Consider the following 22346-nt stretch of genomic DNA (forward strand, 5'->3'; position numbering starts at 1 on the left):
GACCATGCTGGTCATTTATGAACATTTGAACATCTTGGCCATGTTCTGTTATAATCTCCACCCGGCACAGCCAGAAGAGGACTGGCCACCCCTCCTAGCCTGTTTCCTCTCTAGGTTTCTTCCTAGGTTTTGGCCTTTCATGGGAGTTTTTCCTAGCCACCGTGCTTCTACACCTGCATTGCTTGCTGTTTGGGGTTTTAGGCTGGGTTTCTGTACAGCACTTTGCGATATCAGCTGATGTAAGAAGGGCTATATAAATACATTTGATTTGATTTGATTTCAATGCAGTGTTCACAGGCACTACACAAAAACAAGATCCCACACACAACAGGTGGAAAAGGCTGCCTAAATATGATCCCCAATCAAAGACAACGATAGACAGCTGCCTCTGATTGGGAACCATACCAGGCCAACATAGAAATACAAAAACTAGAGTACCCACCCTAGTAACASCCTGACCTAACCAAAATAGAGAATAAAAAGGCTCTCTAAGGTCAGGGTGTGACAATCTCGTACAACGCTGTGTACTACTTCCTTCACAGAACAGTGCAAACTGGCCTTAACCAGAATAGAAAGAGGAGTCGGAGGCCCCGGTGCAAACTGAGCACTAAAGGGGAGTAGACAGTTTAAGGGGAAAAACTRAAAGGGAATAGACAGTTTAAAGAAGCTTTTTTAAGCCTTGAGACAATTAAGACAGGGATTATTGTGTATGTGTGCCATTCAGAGGGTGAATGGGCAAGACAAAGGATTTAAGTGCATTTGAACGTGATATGGTAGTAGGTACCAGGCGCACCGGTTTGAGTTTGTTAAGAACTGCAACACTGCTGGGATTTTCACACTCAATAGTTTCCCATGTGTATCAAGAATGGTCCACCACCCAAAGGACATCCACCCAACTTGACACAAGCATTGGAGTCAACATGGGCCAGCATCCCTTTGGAATGCTTTCGACACCTTGTAGAGTCCATGCCCCGAATAATTTAGGCTGTTGTGAGGGCAAAAGGGGGTGCAGCTCAATATTAGGAAGGTGTTCCTAATATTTTGTACACTCAGTGCATATGGTTTTAAATAASATTGTTAGAAAGTTCCTTGAATGCTACTAATGTTCTTGTGGTTTTTATGGAAAGTTCTSTTAATGTTCTGAGAACATGACATTAAATAGAACTATGAGGAAACCTGCAGAAAACATTCTTCTGAAGTACTGAAATTCCCACAGAAGAATGTTGTTTCTTAATGTTCTCTGAACGTTCTGAGAACATGACTTTAAATTGAACCGTGAGGAAACCTGTAGAAAACGTTATGTTGAAAATATTGAAATTCCCACCTGAGAAACTGAAAAAGAAAAGTAAAAGCTGGGTATCCTGCACCATTCTCAGAACTTTGTGGGAAAGTTGCATGCAAAATAACCATAGGACAACCAAACTCTCACCAAGCTCTGAGAAACATATGGTTCTCAGAAGGTTATGTGCTAACTACGACACACACACCTACGAAACTGGCTCATTTACAGTTGAATTCTACAGAAGTGTATCATGTTAATCACACTGCTGACATTTACTATAGTCTATAGGGCTATAATTCATACGGTTTCGTGTTTTTCACCTGGGGATTCAACTCTATTATGAACGGCAAGGTTAGAATGAGGCTATTGAGGCTGGGAAACGTGAAGGGCATATTATGTGTCTATAGGGAGCCACAGCTTACGGAGAAGAGTGTCCCTGCCCAGGGCATTGGAACATTCATGTCCTGTTACACAACACACGGGCGCGCACACACACACAGCAGCAGGACCACAGATATATGTGCTTGACTCCACGTTACTAGTCATGGGTCTGGAGTATGTGTAATTTTAACTGACTTGTCCGGAAGGGCCCGTACAGATCAGAAACGCAACTGCTGCAGTAGAGAGAGAGAAATGGTCTAATTTATTCTGTTGCTCTCGCTCTTCACAAAAGTGGAGCGTGACACGTGTAGCTTGTTGTTGGCCAATCACAAGTCATTACAAGTGGCAATAGGCTACAGTCGTAGAGCCTCCGTGTGGAAATCTCAGTGTTCTGCCATGGCCAGCGAATAGCCCGGATCTCAATCCCATTGAGCACGTTTGGGACCTGTTGGATCGGAGGGTGAGGGCTAGGGCCATTCCCCCCAGAAATGTCCAGGAACTTGCAGGTGCCTAGGTGGAAGAGTGGGGTAACATCTCACAGCAAGAACTGGCAAATCTGGTGCAGTCCATGAGGAGGAGATGCACTGCAGTACTTAATGCATCTGGTGGCCACACCAGATACTGACTGTTACTTYTGATTTTGACCCCCCTTTGTTCAGAGACACATTATTCCATTTCTGTTAGTTTCATGTCTGTGGAACTTGTTCAGTTTATGTCTCAGTTGTTGAATCTTGTTATGTTCATACAAATATTTAAACATGTTAAGTTTGCTGAAAATAAACTCAGTTGAAAGTGAGAGGACGTTTCTTTTTTTGCTGAGTTTATGTGGATGAGCAATGACAGAGCGGCATAGGCAAGATGCAATAGATGGTATAAAATTCCGTATATACACTACCGTTCAAAAGTTTGGGGTCACTTAGAATTTCCTTGTTTTTGAAAGAAAAGCAAAAAAAATTGTCCATTAAAATAACATAAAYATTGATCAGAAATACAGTGTAGACATTGTTAATGTTGTAAATGACTATTGTAGCTGGAAATGGCAGATTTTTTAATGGAATATCTACATAGGCGTACAGAGGCCCATTATCAGTAACCATCACTCCTGTGTTCCAATGGCACATTGTGTTAGCTAATCCAAGTTAATAATTTTGAAAGGCTAATTGATCATTAGAAAGCCCTTTTGCAATTATGTTAGCAAAGCTGAAAACTGTTGTCCTGATTAAAGAAGCAATAAAACTGGCCTTTAGACTAGTTGAGTATCTGGAGCATCAGCATTTGTGGGTTCGATTACAGGCTCAAAATGTCTAGAAACAAAGAACTTTCATCTGAAACTCATCAGTCTATTCTTGTTCTGAGAAAGTAAGGCTATTCCATGCGAGAAATTGCCAAGAAACTGAAGATCTCGTACACCGCTGTGTACTACTCCCTTCACAGAACAGCGCAAACTGGCTCTAACCAGAATAGAAAGAGGAGTGGGAGGCCCCAGTGCACAACTGAGCAAGWGGACAAGTATATTAGAGTGTCTAGTTTGAGAAACAGATGCCTCACAAGTCCTCAACTGGCAGCTTCATTAAATAGTACCCGCAAAACACCAGTCTCAACGTCAACAGTGAAGAGGTGACTCCGGGATGCTGGCCTTCTAGGACAACAGTTTTCAGCTGTGCTAACATAATTGCAAAAGGGTTTTCTAATGATCAATTAGCCTTTCAAAATTATAAACTTGGATTAGCTAACACAACGTGCCATTGGAACACAGGAGGGATGGTTGCTGATAATGGGCCTCTGTATGCCTATGTAGATATTCCATAAAAAAATCAGCCGTTTCCAGCTACAATAGTCATTTACAACATTAACAATGTCTACACTGTATTTCTGATCAATTTGATGTTATTTTAATGGACCCAAAAATTTGCTTTTCTTTCATAAACAAGGAAATTCTAAGTGACCCCAAACTTTTGAACGGTAGTGTACATATGAGATGAATAATGCAATATATGTAAACATTATTAAAGTGGCATTATTAAAGTGACGAGTGATCCATTTATTAAAGTGGCCAATGATTTCAAGTCTGTATGTAGGCAGCAGCCTCTCTATGTTAATGATGGCTATTAAACAGTCTGAGTGCCTTGAGATAGAAGCTGTTTTTCAGTCTCTTTGATTCAGTCTCTTTGATGCCTGTCTCTTATACACATCTAGATGTGTATAAGAGACAGCTGCACCACCCTCTGGAGAGCCTTGCGGTTGTGGGCGGTGCAGTTGTCGTACCATATGGTGATGCAGCCCGACAGGATGCTCTCAATTGTGCATCTGTAAAAGTTTGAGGGTTTTAGGTGACAAGCCAAATTTCTTCAGCCTCCTGAGGTTGAAGAGGTGCTGTTGCACCTTCTTCACCACACTATCTGTGTGAGTGGACCATTTCAGTTTGTCCGTGATGTGTACGCCGAGGAACTTAAAACTTTCCACCTTCTCCACCGCGGTCCCGTCGATATTGATAGGGGGGTGCTCCCTCTGCTGTTTCCTGAAGTCCACAATCATCTCCTTTGTTTTGTTGACGTTGAGTGAGAGGTTGTTTCGCTGACACCACACTTTGTTACCCAGGAATTATTTGATATTGATATAAAACGCCTGCACTGGGCCTTTAACTTTCTTGGAACAATTTGAGCAACTATCCTGTACCATTCCCAGAAACTTGTGGGAAGGTTGTATGCAAAATAACCATAGGACAACCATGCTCTCACCAAGCTCTAAAAAACATATGGTTCTCAGAACATTATGTGCTAGCTGGGTGAAGATGTTCCAGGGCGATGGCTGCTCTTTACAACATGATATCTACTCCATATCTACTCCAGCCAGGAGCACAAAGAGCCAGGAGCACAGGCAACACATTAGCAACAGACCCTCCTATCTACACAACTAGCTGAGAAAGAGACATTATATAGAGATAAGATCCAAGCTCTCAAAAAGCAAGATCCCGCCCAGTGGCATAAGAACATCAATGGCTTAACCAACCTCTCAGAAGTCAGGCAACCTTCCACATAGAGGGTCTTAGACCAGGTGACAGAAAACAAACAGCAAATGAAATCAACAAAGCACTATCAAAATTAGCACAGTCCCTACCACCCAACCAACTCAGCACTGCTGCCCTCCTTTTTACCAGCACACCCTGCTCCAGAGGTCCAACCCTGGGAAGTCTACAGAAAATATCAGAAAACATAGCCACTAACCTCTCTAGTGAGCAAAGTAGCTGAGAGCTTTATCACTGAAGGGGCTCTCAGTGACATCCTACCCCAAATTGACACCCAACAATATGGATGTCTAAAAAGCCAATCAACCACACTGTCTGGTGGATCTAACCAATGAACTATTCAAGTCCTATGATAAGAATGGTTCCATCTGCTCCCTGGTGACCACCAACTACAGCAAAGCCTTCAACCATGTCTGCCACAACCTCATCATCACCAGGATGTAATACCGAGCTTGGGCTTAGCCCATCACCCGCCAGGTGGACAGGCAACTTCCTCTCGAATAGACACCAGGTGGTGAGGTATCATGGTGTGCTGTCGGATAGTGTCAGTATATCTTGTGGCCTACTGTACCTCAATGAACTCTGCTCGGCCCACTGATTGTTATTGAATATATCAACAGTGCAACCAGGCAAACTGCAGTTTTTGGATGACCTTAATGTATTAGATACCAGAGGAACTGGTTGACCTGGAGAAGTAGTCAGTGGGGAGCCACATGGTTCTGCACCCCAAAAAGTGCAACGTGCTCCATGTGCACTTCATCAAGTCACCACACCTAACACCACCCCTGTCTATAAACAACACAAAAGTCCAGAGGGTTGAGCTTATCAAGATCCTAGGAATCTGCATCCAATGAAATCTAAAATCAACACAGGTAGAGAACATCTGTGAAAAGGCCAGCCAACGTTTGTTCCTCCTCCGACACCTGAAGCACTTTGACTTCCTTAACCTGGTAACAATATTTACCACCTGCATCTGTCCAGTGGTTGAATGTGCTGGCCCAGTGTGGCATGCAGGGCTAAACAAGGGACAAGCCGATGCCATTGACAGAGTACAGAGTACAGCAATTCGTATCATCATTGGCACAGACTACACTTCCTACTCAGATGCATGCACAAATCTGGGCCTACTATCACTTCACACTCGCAGGGAAAGTCTCTCAAGATCCTTCGCAAGATCACTTCTTAAATCTGGTCCCTACCTTCATATGCTTCCACCTCAAAGATTGTCTGTGAGCCTTGTTGCTGCCATTTGTACAATGTTCTGTTCTCTCTCTCTCTCATTTTTTGGGGGTAAAATAGGTAGGCAACCCTACAGGCATACACTCTGCCTCCTCCCATTCACCCCCACCCCACTCCATCTCTCCTACAGAACTAGCCACCACAAGACATGGCCTCCTCCTCCATCAACTACAGCCCATAATAATACCCAGGGGACAGACCAGGCCACCATTAGCACACGTCAACATACAACATTCACGATTACATACACCACTGTGAAAACCCATTAACCAATTCTTAACATGCAGCTAAACCCTTATTTGACAGCTCTGTTTTACAGTCATTGATTTACACACACAAGCTGAGGCAAAGGATTGAACCAGAGTCTATTCTGTATGGGTAGCCATGATTTTAAACAACATGTAGAGAGAAATCTGAATCAGAGATAATAACAAGAAGCAACTGAGAAGAAGGGATAGGGGGCTACAGGACCAAAAGCTGAACCAAGAAACAAACAAAACACTGGCTGCTATTGCCCTTTTCACACTGACAGGCAGGCGGCCTAGGAGGGGACTGCCTATCTAAGTGGCAGTGTTGTGCCAGTTAATGCTGCCTGACAGCCCTCTAGATGTGCTGTTCCGCAGGCAGTACTAACGGCAGCCAGAGCAGAGCAGGCTGGCAGCAGGGCAATTAAAGTAAAGTGCTGTCTGACGGTGGATGGATGGAGGCTGACAGGGCTGAGAGAGGGATCTGATTACCCTCTTCAAGCTGCAGCTCTCTAGGGCTGTAGGCTGGATCCCCACTCCACCCTGCCCTGCAGCTACAGTACAATACACTCCCTGACCATAACAGAATAAAAATGTGAGGGTTTATATCTGATAACAGCAGGGTGTGGTGCAATAAAATGCAGCCTGTTGAAATGCAGACTGTATCAGTGACGTGCAGTCAAGGTAGGCAGTGTAATAAAAAAATATGTTATGAAAAGCCTAATAAAAAATACAATTATATAGAAAATGGTCATTCTATTTTTTTTAATCAAATGTCTTTTCTCTGTGATTCTGGTGGTTTTTAACCTCTTGGAAATAGGGGGCGCCATTTTCACTTCTGGATAAAATCGTGCCCAATTTAAACGGCCTAGTACTCTGTCCTAGATCATATGATATGCATATTATTATTACTATTGGATAGAAAACACTCTGAAGTTTCTAAAACTGTTTGAATTATATCTGTGAGTAAAACAGAACTCATTTGGCAGGCAAACTTCCAAACAGGAAGTGAAAATTCTGAAATGGGTCTCTGTGAAAGGCATTGCCTATTCAAATGTATTTTATTTACGGATCTGTATGCACTTCATACGCCTTCCACTAGATGTCAACAGGCAGTAGAACGTGGAATGAAGTCTCTAGCCTTTTCTGGGACCGGATGGGACTCGTTGGAGTGAGAGGTCAGCCATATTGGTAGTACCTGGCTACGCACTTGGGTTTGTCATATCGTTTTCTGCAATGCGTTAGGTAGACACGAAGAAATGCTCCGTCTGGGACGTTATTGGATATATTTCTGAAAAACATCCTAAAGATGGATTATCAACTGAGTTTGACCAGTTTATTCGACTATTATTATGACTTTTTGAATTTTTCGTTCATGCGTAAAATCTTCATGGACACGTGAGCAACACCATGCTAGCCAAAGTTGCTAATTCGACAGAAGAAATGGACATTCTAAAACAAAACAACGATTTATTGTGAAACTAGGATTCCTGGCACTGCATTCTGATGAAAGATCATCAAAGGTAAGGGAATATTTATGATGTTATTTCGTATTTTTGTGGACTCTTTGGACTCCAACATGGCGGAGAATGGCTGAGCGCTGTCTCAGATTATTGCAGGCGTGCTTGTTACTAAAGTTATTTTTAAAATCTAACACAGCGGTTGCATTAAGAACCATGGTATCTTTAATTATATATGCAACATGTATTTTTCAGCAAAGTTTATCATGAGTTTTTCTGTTAGATTACATGGCTGTCTAAAATTTCTCCGGAAATTTTGGTGCCATTTGTGACCATGGCTGCAATGTAGAACCACGATTTATAGCTATAAATAGCACATTTTCGAACAAAACATAAATGTATTGTATAACATGATGTCATAAGACTGTCATCTGATGAAGTTGTTCAAAGGTTAGTGATTAATTTTATCTCTATTTGTGGGTTTGTGAAAGCTATCTTTACGGTGAAAAAATGGCGTTGTGTTTGGGCTATTGTGGTGAGCTAACATAAATATATGTTGTGTTTTCGCTGTAAAATATTTTAAAAATCAGACATGTTGGCTGGATTCACAAGATGTTTATCTTTCATTTGCTGTACAAACATGTATTTTTCACAAAAGTTTTATGATGATATTTCTGTATTTCACGTGGCTCTCTGTAATTATTCTGGCTGTTTTGGTGCCATTTGTGACCATGGCTGCAATGTAAACCACGATTTATAGCTATAAATATGCACATCGAACAAAACATAAATGTATTGTATAACATGATGTCATAAGACTGTCATCTAATGAAGTTGTTCAAAGGTCAGTGATTAATTTTATCTCTATTTGTGGGTTTTGAAAGCTATCTTGCGGTGAAAAAATGGCGTTGTGTGTTGGGCTATGTGGTGAGCTAACATAAATATATGTTGTGTTTTCGCTGTAAAACATTTTAAAAATCGGACATGTTGGCTGGATTCACAAGATGTTTATCTTTCATTTGCTGTATTGGACTGTGTATTCTATGAAATTATATTATATGATATCCCTGTGGCGCTAGGCTAGGCTATGCTAGTCAGCGTTTCTGATGAGGATGATCCCGGATCCGGGAGGGGGGGGGGGGGGTCGGTAGTTAAGGTCAAAATCCCAAAATGTGCAAAAACTGCATCAAAACCTCAGGAAAGACACCACGGTATGCATTCCTTCCTTCCCATCCTTTAAAATCCATTCAAATTGATGCACACGGCCGTTCATGATTCCAGTCACTGCTAACGGACAGGGTCAGGGTAGGACTCACTGCTTTGCCTGGCTGACATTCGTTGCATTGAGTGGATTTCATATTTTGCATGTTTGCCTAAACATGTTGTGTGGAAAAGCCCTGCACATTTGGGCATGTCTGCATAATTTGGCGCGTGCATCCCTTAAACTGAACGATGCTAGGTAGCAAAAACAACATGACGAAATGGACACTATTGTACCTCAGAAAACTTCCAAGTTACTGTATGTATTAGGTATTTGATTAGCATCCCCATTAGCTGTTGCGAAAGTAGCAGCTTCTCTTCCTGGCGTCCACACCAAACATTAAACATGGCATAATACAGAACATTAATAGACAAGACCAGCTCAAGGACAGAACTACATACTATACATTTTAAAATGTCACTCATAGCTATATATCAATACATACAGTATACACAAAATATTGAGGTCAAATAGGGGAGGAGTTGTGCCGTGTGTTGATTATAAAAGATTTTCAACCAGGTTTGCTGTTCATTTGAGCAATATGAAATCGAAGGGAGTTCCATGCAATAATGGCTCTATATAATACTGTCCGCTTTCTTGAATTTTTTTCTGGATTTGGGGACTATGAAAAGACTTAGATTTCCAAGGAAAACTTGATATAATTCAGAGAGGGAGACCAACACCTGCACTTACTGAATTTCATCAGAGGAAGGGACAGAAAATCATACGAACGTTTAAACAGAAGTGGTGTGAAATAGAAGAGTGGCTGTGTGGCTACTAGAGGCCGCCTGTACTCTTTCTCCTGCCTGCTCTTCTCAACCGGGGACAACGTTTGGGTGGAAGGCGGCTACTGCAACCTCAACAACCTGACCAATGSCCTCAACAAACACGAAAAGTCGGCATCGCACATCCAACACCAGATCACCCTAAAAACTTTTGAGAACACGTGATCGATCTGGCGTTAAATGATGGGCAAAAACAACAAGTGACCATCCACAATGCTAGTGACCATCCACAATGCTAAGGTAAAGGAAAACTGTGAGATTTTGAAGGACCTTATTAAAGCAACATGCTACCTAGGGAAACAAGAGTTAACATTTTGCAGTAATGATGGCGCCGGAGAGAATGGCTGCCATTTTACAGTCTCCTAACCAATTGTGCTATTGTGTGTTTTTTCGCGTTATTTGTAACTTATTTTGCACATAATGTTTCTACCACAATCTCTTCTGACCGGAAAGAGCTTCAAGAAATCAGGACAACGATTACTCACCTTATATTGAAAGACAATTTTTCTTTAATGAGTCGGACGAGAGGGATTTACTCCAGACACCCGACAAGGCCCTCATCCCCGTCATTCCCAGGAGAAAGAGACGGAGATATCGAGGATGAAGGTCAGGGTACCTTGTAAGAATCCGACCACGAGTGGGTAATTTGCCATTAACATCGGTCCTATTAGCCAACATACAATCATTGGATAATAAAATAGACGAACTACAAGCACGTATATCCTACCAATGGGACATTCAAAACTGTAATATCTTATGTTTCACCGAGTCGTGGCTGAACGCCGACATGAATAACATACAGCTGGCAGGTTATACACTGTATCAGTAGGAAAGAACAGTAGCCTCTGGTAAAGACAAGGGGAGCCTGTCTATGTATATTTGTAAACAACAGCTGGTGCACAATATCTAAGGAAGTCTCAAGGTTTTGCTCGCCTGAGGTAGAGTATCTCATGATAAGCTGTAGACCACACTATTTACCAAGAGACTTTTCATCTATATTCTTCGTAGCTGTCTATTTACCACCACAAACCGATGCTGGCACTAAGACCGCACTCAATGAGCTGTATACGGCCATAAGCCGCTCATCCAGAGGCGGCGCTCCTATTGGCCGGGGTTAATGCAGGGAAACTTAAATCTGTTTTACCTAATKTCTACCAGCATGTTAAATGTGCAACCAGAGGGGGAAAAAACTATAGACCACCTTTACTCCACACACAGACACGCATACAAAGCCTCTCCCTCRCCCTCCATTTGGCAAATCTGATCCTAATTCTATGCTCCTGATTCCGGCTGACAAGCAAAAACAACAACAACAAAAATATTTGACATTTATTTAACTAGGCAAGTCAGTTAAGAACAAATTTAAGAACAAATTCTTATTTACAATGACAGCCTACCAGGGAACAGCAGGTTAACTGCCTTGTTCTGTGACAGAACAACAGATTTTTACCTTGTCAGCTCAGGGATTTGATCCAACAACATTTCGGTTACTGGCCCAACACTAACCACTAGGCTACCTGCCGCCCCAGTAGCAGGTAGCATCAGTGACTCGGTCAATAAAAAAGGGGTCAGATGAAGCAGATGCTAAGCTACAGGACTGTTTTGCTAGCACAGACTGGAATATGTTCCGGGATTCTTCCGGTGGCATTGAGGAGTACACCACATCAGTCACTGGCTTCATCAATAAGTGCATCGATGACGTCGTCCCCACAGTGACTGTACGCACATACCCCAACCAGAAGCCATGAATTACAGGCAACATCCGCACTGAGCTGAAGGGTAGAGCTGCTACTTTCAAAGAGTGGGGCTCTAACCCCGGAAGCTTTTAAGAAATCACACTATGCCCTCCGACGAACCATGAAACAGGCAAAGGGTCAATACAGGACTAAGATTGAATTGTATAACACCAGCTCCGACGCGCGTCGGGTGTGGCAGAGCTTGCAAACTATTACAGACTACAAAGAGAAGCACAGCCGCGAGCTGCCCAGTGACGTGAGCTGCCCAGTGACACGAGCCTACCAGACAAGCTAAATTACTTCTATGCTCACTTCGAGGCAAGTAACACTGAAACATGCATGAGAGCATCAGCTGTTCCGGACGACTGTGATCATGTACTCAGTAGCTGATGTGAGTAAGACCTTTAAACAGATCAACATTCACAAGGCCGCAGGGCCAGACGGATTACCAGGACGTGTACTCCGAGCATGCGCTGACCAACTGGAAAGTGTCTTCACTGACATTTTCAACCTCTCCCTGTCTGAGTCTGTAAGCAGGCCACCATAGTGCCTGTGCCCAAGAACACCAAGGCAACCTGCCTAAATGACTACCGACCCGTAGCACTCACGTCTGTAGCCATGAAGTGCTTTGAAAGGCTGGTCATGGCCCACATCAACACCATTATCCCAGAAACCCTAGACCCACTCGAATTTGCATACTGCCCCAACAGATCCACAGATGATGCAATCTCTATTGCACTCCACACTGCCCTTTCCCACCTGGACAAAAGGAATACCTATGTGAGAATGCTTTTCATTGACTACAGCTCAGCGTTCAACACCATAGTGCCCTCAAAGTTCACCACTAAGCTAAGGAACCTGGGACTAAAACCTCCCTCTGCAACTGGATCCTGGACTTCCTGACGGGCCGTCCCCAGGTGGTAAGGGTAGGTAACAACACATTCGCCACGCTGATCCTCAACACAGGGGCCCCTCAGAGGTGCGTGCTCAGTCCCCTCCTGTACTCCCTGTTCACTCATGACTGCATGGCCAGGCACGACTCCAACACCATCATTAAGTTTGCTGATGATACAACAGTGCCTGATCACCGACAACGATGAGACAGCCTATAGGGAGGAGGTCAGAGACCTGGCCGTGTGGTGCCAGGACAACAACCTCTCCCTCAATGTGATCAAGACAAAGGAGATGATTATGGACTACAGGAAAAGGAGGACCGAGCACGCCATTCTCATCTATGGGGCTGTAGTGGAGAGCTTCAAGATCCTTGGTGTTCACATCACCAACAAACTATCATGGTCCAAGCACACCAAGACAGTCGTGAAGAGGGCATGACAAAACCTATTCCCCCTTGGGAGACTGAAAAGATTTGGCACGGGTCCTCAGATCCTCAAAACGTTCTACAGCTGCACCATCGAGAGCATCCTGACGGGTTGCATCACTGCCTGGTATGGCAACTACTCGGCCTCCGACCGCAAGGCACTACAGAGGGTAGTGCATACGGCCAAGTACATCACTGGGGCCAAGCTTCCTGTCATCTAGGACCTCTATACCAGGCGGTGTCAGAGGAAGGCCCGAAAAATTGTCAAAGACTCCAGCCACCCTAGTCATAGACTGTTCTCTCTGTTACCGCACGACAAGCGTTACCGTAGCGCCAAGTCTAGGTCCAAAAGGCTTCTCAACAGCTTATACCCCCAAGCCATAAGGCTCCTCTTTTACACTGCTGCTATTCTCTGTTTATTATCTATGCATAGTCACTTTAACTCTATATACATGTATGTACATATTACCTCAATTACCTCGACTAACCGGTGCCCCCGCACATTGACTCTGTACCGGTACCCCCTGTATATTTACATTTACATTTAAGTCATTTAGCAGACGCTCTTATCCAGAGCGACTTACAAATTGGAAAGTTCATACATATTCATCCTGGTCCCCCCGTGGGGAATGAACCCACAACCCTGGCGTTGCAAGCGCCATGCTCTATATAGCCTCGCTATTGTTATTTTATTGCTGCTCTTTAATTATTTGTTACTTTTATTTCTTATAATACTTAACACATATTTTTCATAAAACTGCATTGTTGGATAAGGGCTTGTAAGTAAGCATTTCACTGTAAGGTCTACACCTGTCGTAAAATTTGATTTGATTTGAGTACAAGCTTATGTAATCGTGGCAACTATGTGGAGTTATTGTATACCTTTGCTAAAAAAAACTTACACTGTGTTTTTGGTTATCAAACAGAATACAGAATGATTTGATTGAAGCAGATTTGATATGATTCGAAAGGACATTGAAGATGAGATTAATGTAGCCCCATTTGTTGCAGTAGAAGTAGATGAAACCACAGATGTTACAAACAAAGCCCAGATCTCTGTGATTTTTCATTATGTGGCTAAAAGCGAAATCAAGGAAGCGTTTTGGGAATTGAATGATGTGAGGGATAGTGCCTAGCGATTAGTGCTTTTCGAGGTCGTTTCGGTTTCAGCTCGATTATTATTTCGGAAAAGTGCCCTTTTCGTCCTTATGCTTTCTAGCAGTAGCCACAGCAGCCATTTTGGAATGTCATTCTCAGCCAATTAGCCTCTTTGTTGTTATTATTGTTTCAATGTTCTCAATGTATCAGTGTGGATAAAGGTCAAATTTGGAGTACAGTGGCATATCTCATCCCTACATTGAGGTAAATTTTCCGACCCATATATCGCGCTGGCTCCACAGTGTCGTAAAGTAACCATGATTGTGTTCTGACCCCAGTGCAGCTCAGTGTAAACAACTGTATAAAGGTAGGGTCGGTATCTTCTGGTAAACATCCATAAATAATATTTCAGTAGCAATAGCAGCCAGCCAGCCAGCCCATCTAACGTTATCTCTGTACTCCCTATACTGAACTGTCTTYAGTCATCCTATTTATCTAGGCTAACCTGCCTAAGTATGCCGCAGAGCTGTTTGACTAAATCATTTTACTAGTTCTTCAAAGTAGATAAGGCATACTTTCACAAACTGTCTCTATCCCTCTCGTCACTGTTGTGTACATTCCTCTTTCATGTGGTCTATGTGGTCTGTGTGTATCTAACCTAATGTAGCAGGTGTAATAGTGTATCTATCTCTGTCCGAGCCAGAAAAAACAGGCACAATGGATTATGGTCATTGTAGTTAATTACCACGTTTATGCGCTGAACTAGGTTGAATATTTGCTTAATGAAAACTCCAACTCCATTCAGCCCAGCGTCCCACATAGTTCTTGACTTGATTTCTCTCGTGAATGATTTGATTTCTCTCTAGAGAAATGGCGCGTCGGTCAATTAGTTGTTTAATAACCAACATTTTGGTTAATCATTCAGCACTAGTGAGTGATGACAAACGAGCTGCGGCCTTGGCGGATTATGTATTGGGAGTGTTGGGGAAGTACAACTGTGTTGAAAAGCTGGTAGCTCAAACATACAATGGGTCCTCAGTGATGGCATCCCAGCTTAATGGGCTGCAGGCCAAGATAAGAGAAAAAGTGCCCGAAGTTCCATTTATTCACTGTTAAACTTGGTGATCTCACAGTCAGTGAAATGCAGCCCAGAGTGTCAAATCATTTTCAAAACAGTGGAGGGACTCACTTTGACTTTCAAACTCAAAAGGAATAAATAATACTTCCACAACACTACCACGGAGAGGTTCACCCTGACGGACAGACGAATGGACTTCATTTACAAGCCAAGGTAGGTCTAAATGCATTTTTTTTGTTGCCAGTTAGGTTACTGTTGACTGAACATGAGAATAGTGCTGCTTACCATTCAGCACAAAGGAATTAACCTGTAGGCTATCACATTAGTTGACTCCAATGCGCTGTCTATTCAGCAGTGCTGAATCCTGGCCACAGCCTCAGATACCTTTAATAAAAGCTTACTTCCTCATTTTCACCATTGTCTATACTTTAGGGGCTTTAATATGCATTTCATTTCCTAAAGCTGTCTAGCTGTTTATGGTTTTGATTAACGGACAACATTCCTTTGATGCATTTGATTTATCAAGCTAGAATTCCGTTTTGATGAGACACTTTCAGTCATTTCGATTGTTGATATGGACATTTTGTTAACACCTTATTTATTATATACAGTATGTGTGTGTGTGTGTGTGTGTGTGTGTGTGTGTGTGTGTGTGTGTGTGTGTGTGTGTGTGTGTGTGTGTGTGTGTGTGTGTGTGTGTGTGTGTGTGTGTGTGTGTGTGTGTGTGTGTGTGTGTGTGTGTGTGTGTTGCAAATTATTCGGATGAAATGTGTCCATACATTGGTATTTTAGTGACATCAGTTGTAACTGTGGACGCTACATCGGCCTACGGCTGAGTTGAGCAGTGTGTCATTTTGTTGGATGATATGAAATATGCTGCCATCGGAGGCTATCGCTTGTGTATCTTAGCTACATTGGTATTTACATTTGGTGATATTTTTGGTTCATTTCGGTTAATAGCTTATGTCACTGGCTGTTGGAGCTATCTGTGATATGATGAATTTGGGYTTCATCAAGGTTTATTTGTGAGTAAATCTGGCTTTGATAATAGCCAGTGCCTACCCAGCCACCGACCTCACCGCACATCACTGGACTGTATCCATTTTTGGACTTGTTAGTCTTTGATATGATTCTCTCACAACTATATTCCTTTAATCTTTCTCTCTAAACCTCCCCACCCTCTCTCCACTCCCTCTTTCTCTTTCCCCCTTTCTCTCCCTCTCCCTCTTTCCATCTCTCACCATCGTGGTTGGGGTTCCCCAGGGTCCAGGGTTCGTCTGAGTCGAAGTGGGTGTCCCCTCCGATCCCAGGGCCCGGAAAGTAGGCGTGGGCTAGGAACCCGCCCTCACCGTCGAAGGGTGAGCTGTCGCCATGGAAACCTGAGGTGAGATCAATTTAATTTAACTTCAAAGTTTACATTGGGAGAACGGGATTAGGCCGATATTGACATAGTTTCAGTTTTCCTCTCCCAGGCACCATTCAATACAATTCTCACCTGAGGCGAAGATGATGGTGATGTCCACATCACGCCTGCCGCTCTCCAGGGCGCTGTAAGGGACGGCCTCGAAGTGAAGCGGCGTCACCCCCTGCCACACGTCGAACGCACGCCGGATGGCATCGTGGGTCTCCCTGGAGCCCACTTTGGGCGTGACGTTCTTTATGCTGAGGGAGGAAGAGAGGGTGAGTCAATTAAGAACATAGTGTTCTTTACATTGACAACATGTTTTACAATAAAGACCTGATGTTAGGAGAGAAATGGATAGGGAATATGATAAAAGTGGAAAACAGATTGTGTGATCCATCCTGGGTGGGGGGTTATTGGGAGGTTGGATGGTACCACCAGCTAGATGAGAGCAACATTTCACTGGTCATTTTTTTTATAAGACATTGACAGTAATATTTTACTCCTTAGAAAGATTTAACTCCTATTCTGATCTAACCRGAACAATTATACCCACATCATTCATAATTTTTACCGCAGTGGGCTAAATCAAGGTCACACAGAGTGTTTCTTGGTAGTCTTAAACAAATCTACTTTGAAACAAAAGTGTGCACCACACACACATGGTTAGTGGCTTAAAAAAAGAAGACACCTGTACCATGTCAGGTATGTATTAAATGTTGAGTTTGCATCCCAATATTATACTTTATATACATCACAGAAGACTAAAACATAACAAACCGTTTGACATAGAAACACTGGATTTTCAGCATTWAAAAAAAAAAGAATGTTGATTATGTAACGCTCGTCGTCTGGAGAAGGAGAGGAGGACCAAGGTGCAGCGTRGTAAGTGTTCATTATTTTAATTAAAATATGAAACACTTGACAAAACAACAAAAACGATAAACGAACAGTCCTGTAAGGTGAACACACAAAACAGAAAACAACCACCCACAAACACAGGCGGGAACAGGCTACCTAAGTATGATTCTCAATCAGAGACAACGATAGACAGCTGCCTCTGGTTGAGAACCATACCAGGCCAAACACATAGAAATACAAAACAAGGACAGCATAGAACACCAGACATAGAATGCCCACCCAAACTCACGCCCTGACCAACCAAAATAGGGACATAAAAAGGATCTCTACGGTCAGGGCGTGACAGATATTATGAGATTTCTAAAATATATTTTTTATTTTTTATTTTATTTCACCTTTATTTAACCAGGTAGGCTAGTTGAGAACAAGTTCTCATTTGCAACTGCGACCTGGCCAAGATAAAGCATAGCAGTGTGAACAGACAACAACACAGAGTTACACATGGAGTAAACAATAAACAAGTCAATAACATGGTAGAAAAAAAAGAGAATATAATAACAATGTGTGCAAAAGGCATGAGGTAGGCAATAAATCGAATATTACAATTTAGCAGATTACACCTGGAGTGATAAATCCAGTGATCATGTGCAAGAAGAGATACTGGTGTGCAAAAGAGCAGAAAAGTAAATAAATAAAAGCAGTATGGGGTGAGGTAGGTAATTGGGTGGGTAGTTTACAGATGGACTATGTACAGCTGCAGCGATCGGTTAGCTGCTATATTAATAACATTCCACCCATGAGTCATTCGATTGCAGGAAGAGAAGCTACAAACAAGCTTAACACAAGGCAGCACCGCAAACAGAGCATTTTAATAGAGAAAGAAAGAGATGGCTACAGCGTCACATACAGCACCCAACTATCATATACTGTAGGTCCAAATCTGAACCACCTCCCACTATTGCTTGGGAGATATTCTCTAAAATGGTTGACGAGACGCTCGAAAAAGTTTCAGTGTTAAAATATCCAACCAACCCAGCAGCTTTCACTGCACTTTTAACACAGCTGTCGTTATCAGTCGCTCGCAGACAGAGAGAGAGAGAGAGAGGGAGAGAGAGGGAGAGGGAGAGGGAGGAGAGAGAGAGTGAACGAGAGGAATCTTCTTCCCCGTTTTCTCTCCCCAACTCATTTTCATGTAGAGAGTGCGTCAGCAGCGACAGCCAGGCTGACTGACATTCCATTAGAAGAGGTGCCTCATCAATTCACATGCAGGAAGGAAGGAAGGATTTAAATAAATTGACAGTGTTATCGTCTATTACGGCTGTAACCTGTCAATTTCCCACCGCGCGAGCAGCACCCCTTATCCGCTCTCTCAGACCCCATTAACAGTGGAAACTTAATCACGCGTGATAAGATGGGGAATTTGAATATTTTTGGTGCGATTATTGGATGATTTACATAGAGGAATTTGAGAGAAATGGACGAAGTAAAAGTTGTCCTCGTCCTCGATCGTCCTTGCTATTAAAATTTGGCAGTTTGTCTTCTGGTACTCTTAAAAGGAGATTAAAGATAACTGCAAAGGAATGCAATGGAATGCAAAGAAGAAGAAAGTGGTGTGTGTGTGTGTGTGTGTGGTGTGGTGTGTGTGTGTGTGTGTGTGTGTGTGTTGTGTGTGTGTGTGTGTGTGTGTGTGTGTGTGTGTGTGCGTGTGTGCGCGTGGGTTTGTGTGCGTGTGGGTGGTCGGTGGGTGTGGGTGTGGGTTTGTGTGTGTGCGCGTGTGTGCGTGTGCCCATATGTGCTATCTCTAAGGCAAGCGCTGAGGGAATGTGACACACGGAGGAAGAGAGATGAAGAGAGAGCACAAATTAATAACTACACTGACAAACACAGAACCCTATAATAACCCTTGGCTAATCTGACTAACAGCTGGTTGTCATGGTAACCGTCAAGGCTGCTGGAATGAGTCTCTCACCTGTAGGTGATGCGTGTGTGCGTGCATGTGCCGGCCTACATTTCTCACCTGTAAGTGATGTGTGTTCGCTGCCACTTCTGCCCCGTCAGTGCGTACCTCCGCTTCCGCGACCTTGAAATGCCCTTTAGTTTGTCTGGATTTCCACACCTCGGCCTCTTCATCCAACTAAGAACAAAGGAAGTAGTGGAGGTGGAAGAAGAGGACAATGGAGGGAAGAGGAGGATAACAGATTGGGTTTGGCGGATTCCAGGAGAACGCTAATTKCCCCAATACTTAGTGCCAACTGTAAAGTTTGGTGGAGGAGGAATAATGGTCTGGGGCTGTTTTGCATGATTCGGGCTAGGCCCCTTAGTTCCAGTGAAGGGAAATCTTAACGCTACAGTATACAATGACATTCTAGACAATTCTGTGCATCCAACTTTTGGGGAAGGCCCTTTCCTGTTTCAGCATGACAATGCCCCCATGCACAAAGATAGGTCCATACAGAAATGGTTTGTCGAGATCGGTGTGAAAGAACTTGCCTGGCCTACACAGAGCCCTGACCTCAACCCCATCGAAAACCTTTGGGATGAATTGGAACGCCGACGGCGAGCCAGGTCTAATCGCGCAACATCAGTGCCCGACCTCACTAATGCTCTTGTGGCTAAATGGAAGCAAGTCCCCAAGTGGAAATAATTCCCGGAAGAGTGGAGGCTGTTATAGCAGCAAAGGGGGGACCAACTCCATATTAATGCCCATGATTTTGGAATGAGATGTTCGACGAGCAAGTGACCACATACTTTTGGTCATGTAGTGTACCTACAGGATGTTTGACTGGTTATATCTGATGCCACATCAAGAACTACTCTGAACTAGAATACCAAACACACAGCCTTACATACTGCAGTGAAGTGGACAATGGGACTAGTACTTCACCACTATAATATACACTGAGTGTACAAAACATTAGGAACACCTTCCTAATATTGAGTTGCACTCCCTTTTGCCTGATTGGTGGAGTGCTGCAGAGAAGGTTGTCCTTCTGGAAGGCTCTCCCATCTTCACAGAGGAACTCTAGAGCTCTGTCAGAGTGACCATTGGGTTCTTGGTCACCTCCCTGACCAAGGCCCTTCTCCACCGATTGCTCAGTTTGGCCGGGCGGCCAGCTCTAGGAAGAGACTTGGTGGTTCAGACAGGGTCTGAATACTTATGTAAATAAGGTATTTCAKTTTTTTTTTTGCAAAAATGTTTTTTTTWAATGTTTTCGCTTTGTCATTTGTCATGAAAATTCGAATCAATAATGAGGAGAGACAAGATCAATCACTAATCAGGATATTACTTTATTCAAAAAGTATTAATAACATTGATTCATTTTTGCAATAATAAAGCTGGTCGACGAACCACCCTTAGAAGATTCGTTGAGAGCCCAACGAGCGGATTTGAGCCACAGCATTTTATAGCAAAGTACATCCTCCTGAATGTTCATGACAAACAACAGATGTGTGAAATGGGTTAGGATTTGTTAGGATTTTATATGAAATAAATGAATAATTCACAGCAGACAGTATCTGCTGTATAGACTGTTCTCATTGTGTGGAAACCAGGGTCTGACCCCCAAAACAAGGTTCCTCTCATAATTATCCATAAGCGAGCCATCGCYACCCTGGTACCTCCCAGCACACAAACACTAACTCATGCTATGGAATGCTTTCTTTAGATTTTATCACCAAATGCATCGTAAATCCACTATCAGCATTAAACCCCCAGACGCCCAACTCAGAAGAACACACAAAGATGACAGTGTTCTAAGAACCCTATTCTATTCCATAAAACAACACTTTGATGCAATAACAGCATTATAACATCATCCTGTAATTTCGCTCTCACACATTATGGGGGTATTATGTGTAGATTGCTGAGGAAAATGTTTTCTTTAATCAATTTTAGAATAAGGCTGTAACGTAACAAAACGTGGAAAAAGTCAAGGGGTCTGAATACTTTCCGAAGGCACCGTATATTACTTCTGGGAGCGAAACAAAAAAATATTATAGTACAAAACAAAGTAAATATATGACCATAAAAATGTGACATCTAGTTGACGGAAATGGTTCTTTCCATTCTGAGAAAAAGTGGTGAGACTGTGTTGGCCAGGTTAGAGCTTCAATGACTAATCTAGTTACATTCAAACCCATGTAACACATATGGAATACTGTGCTCAGAGATAATATGTAAAAGATAGAGCCTCACCTTAGTGTGATATCACTTCATCAATTTAAGCAAGAAAGAGAAGAATGAAAAGTGTTATGATCTCAATGGGCTGCTAGTTAGAGATGTTGGAGCTCATTTGGGTAAGTCAATGTAGGCTACATACATTTATCATTGGTGATAATTACTTTTTTGTGTTCCTATTTTCACTGATACATCAGTGCCATTCTGTGTGTGTGTGTGTGTGTGTGTGTGTGTGTGTGTGTGTGTGTGTGTGTGTGTGTGTGTGTGGTGTGTGTGTGTGTGTGTGTAGTGTGTGTGTGGTGTGTGTGTCTGCGTCTGCGTGCGCGCGTGTGTAAGTGTGTGTGTATCTACTCACTATGTGGTCCTCTCATCCAGTGTCCCTGTGACATTGAGGCCGTAGACGCGCTGCATTGCCGCGATGGCTTGCTGCATGGTCTGGGCTGAGCGCAGGACAGCCATTCTGGGGTCTGTGTGGGGCAGGTAGCCGTACTTCTGTAGCCATCCCTACAGGAGAGAGAGAGGGGGAGGAGAGAGRGAGAGAGAGAGAGAGTCATGACAAATGCTGCTATTACTTTGTTATTACGTGAGTTATAAGCTACATTTTGGTCATTGTCACCAAGATAGAAATGACAGCGTGAAACAGATGCAGGTCTGTCCTTGTTCATAAAGTCTCTAGTATGAGTCAAACTGATCGTACAGTCCAGGTTCATAACTCTCGGGACGGAAGTGTAGTCTGTAAACTACATCCTACGGGCTACAGTATACCTCCATGCCTTCCAGAGTTACAGGAACACTCCGTGCTGTCTATCACCACCACTGCTCAAAGCTTCCACCCACACACAGTGACACTGACAGAGAAAAGGCCTAGTTCAGGTTCAGATTTTCTGCATATTAGGATGGAACAAAGTCCAGTATTCAAGGCTGAACATTGTAACCCACATGGCTATGCCCAGTTACYCGAATCAGTTCCCAATAACATTCACTCAGGGTTTCTACCT

General features: G+C 43.1%; 1 protein-coding gene and 1 long non-coding RNA gene across 6 annotated transcripts in view; one reads left to right on the top strand and one right to left on the bottom strand.

Moving 5' to 3' along the window:
• The window catches only part of LOC111979431 (matrix metalloproteinase-16-like), a 46138-nt gene that overhangs the window by 22288 nt on the left and 1504 nt on the right, over positions 1-22346 (bottom strand). For 2 of the 4 annotated variants that reach the window (XM_024009969.2, XM_024009968.2), the window contains exons 2-6: positions 21704-21852; positions 21367-21381; positions 19189-19305; positions 16404-16570; positions 16150-16287 (exon numbers count right to left, since the gene is read on the bottom strand). In XM_024009969.2, the coding sequence (XP_023865737.1) occupies positions 16150-16287; positions 16404-16570; positions 19189-19305; positions 21367-21381; positions 21704-21852 (586 nt within the window). The remainder of the gene's footprint in view (positions 1-16149; positions 16288-16403; positions 16571-19188; positions 19306-21366; positions 21382-21703; positions 21853-22346) is intronic. The other 2 variants (XM_024009971.2, XM_024009970.2) reach the window with 1 other exon arrangement.
• Positions 14879-16467, top strand: LOC111979444 (uncharacterized). Of its 2 annotated transcripts, none has more exons than XR_011481578.1 (3): positions 14879-15121; positions 16172-16292; positions 16381-16467. It is a non-coding gene; the product is annotated as an uncharacterized lncRNA (long non-coding RNA). The 2 variants fall into 2 exon arrangements; XR_002879333.2 differs by having other exon boundaries at positions 16367-16444.

Source organism: Salvelinus sp. IW2-2015, linkage group LG19 (assembly GCF_002910315.2).
Source record: "Salvelinus sp. IW2-2015 linkage group LG19, ASM291031v2, whole genome shotgun sequence".
Lineage (NCBI taxonomy): Eukaryota > Metazoa > Chordata > Actinopteri > Salmoniformes > Salmonidae > Salvelinus > Salvelinus sp. IW2-2015.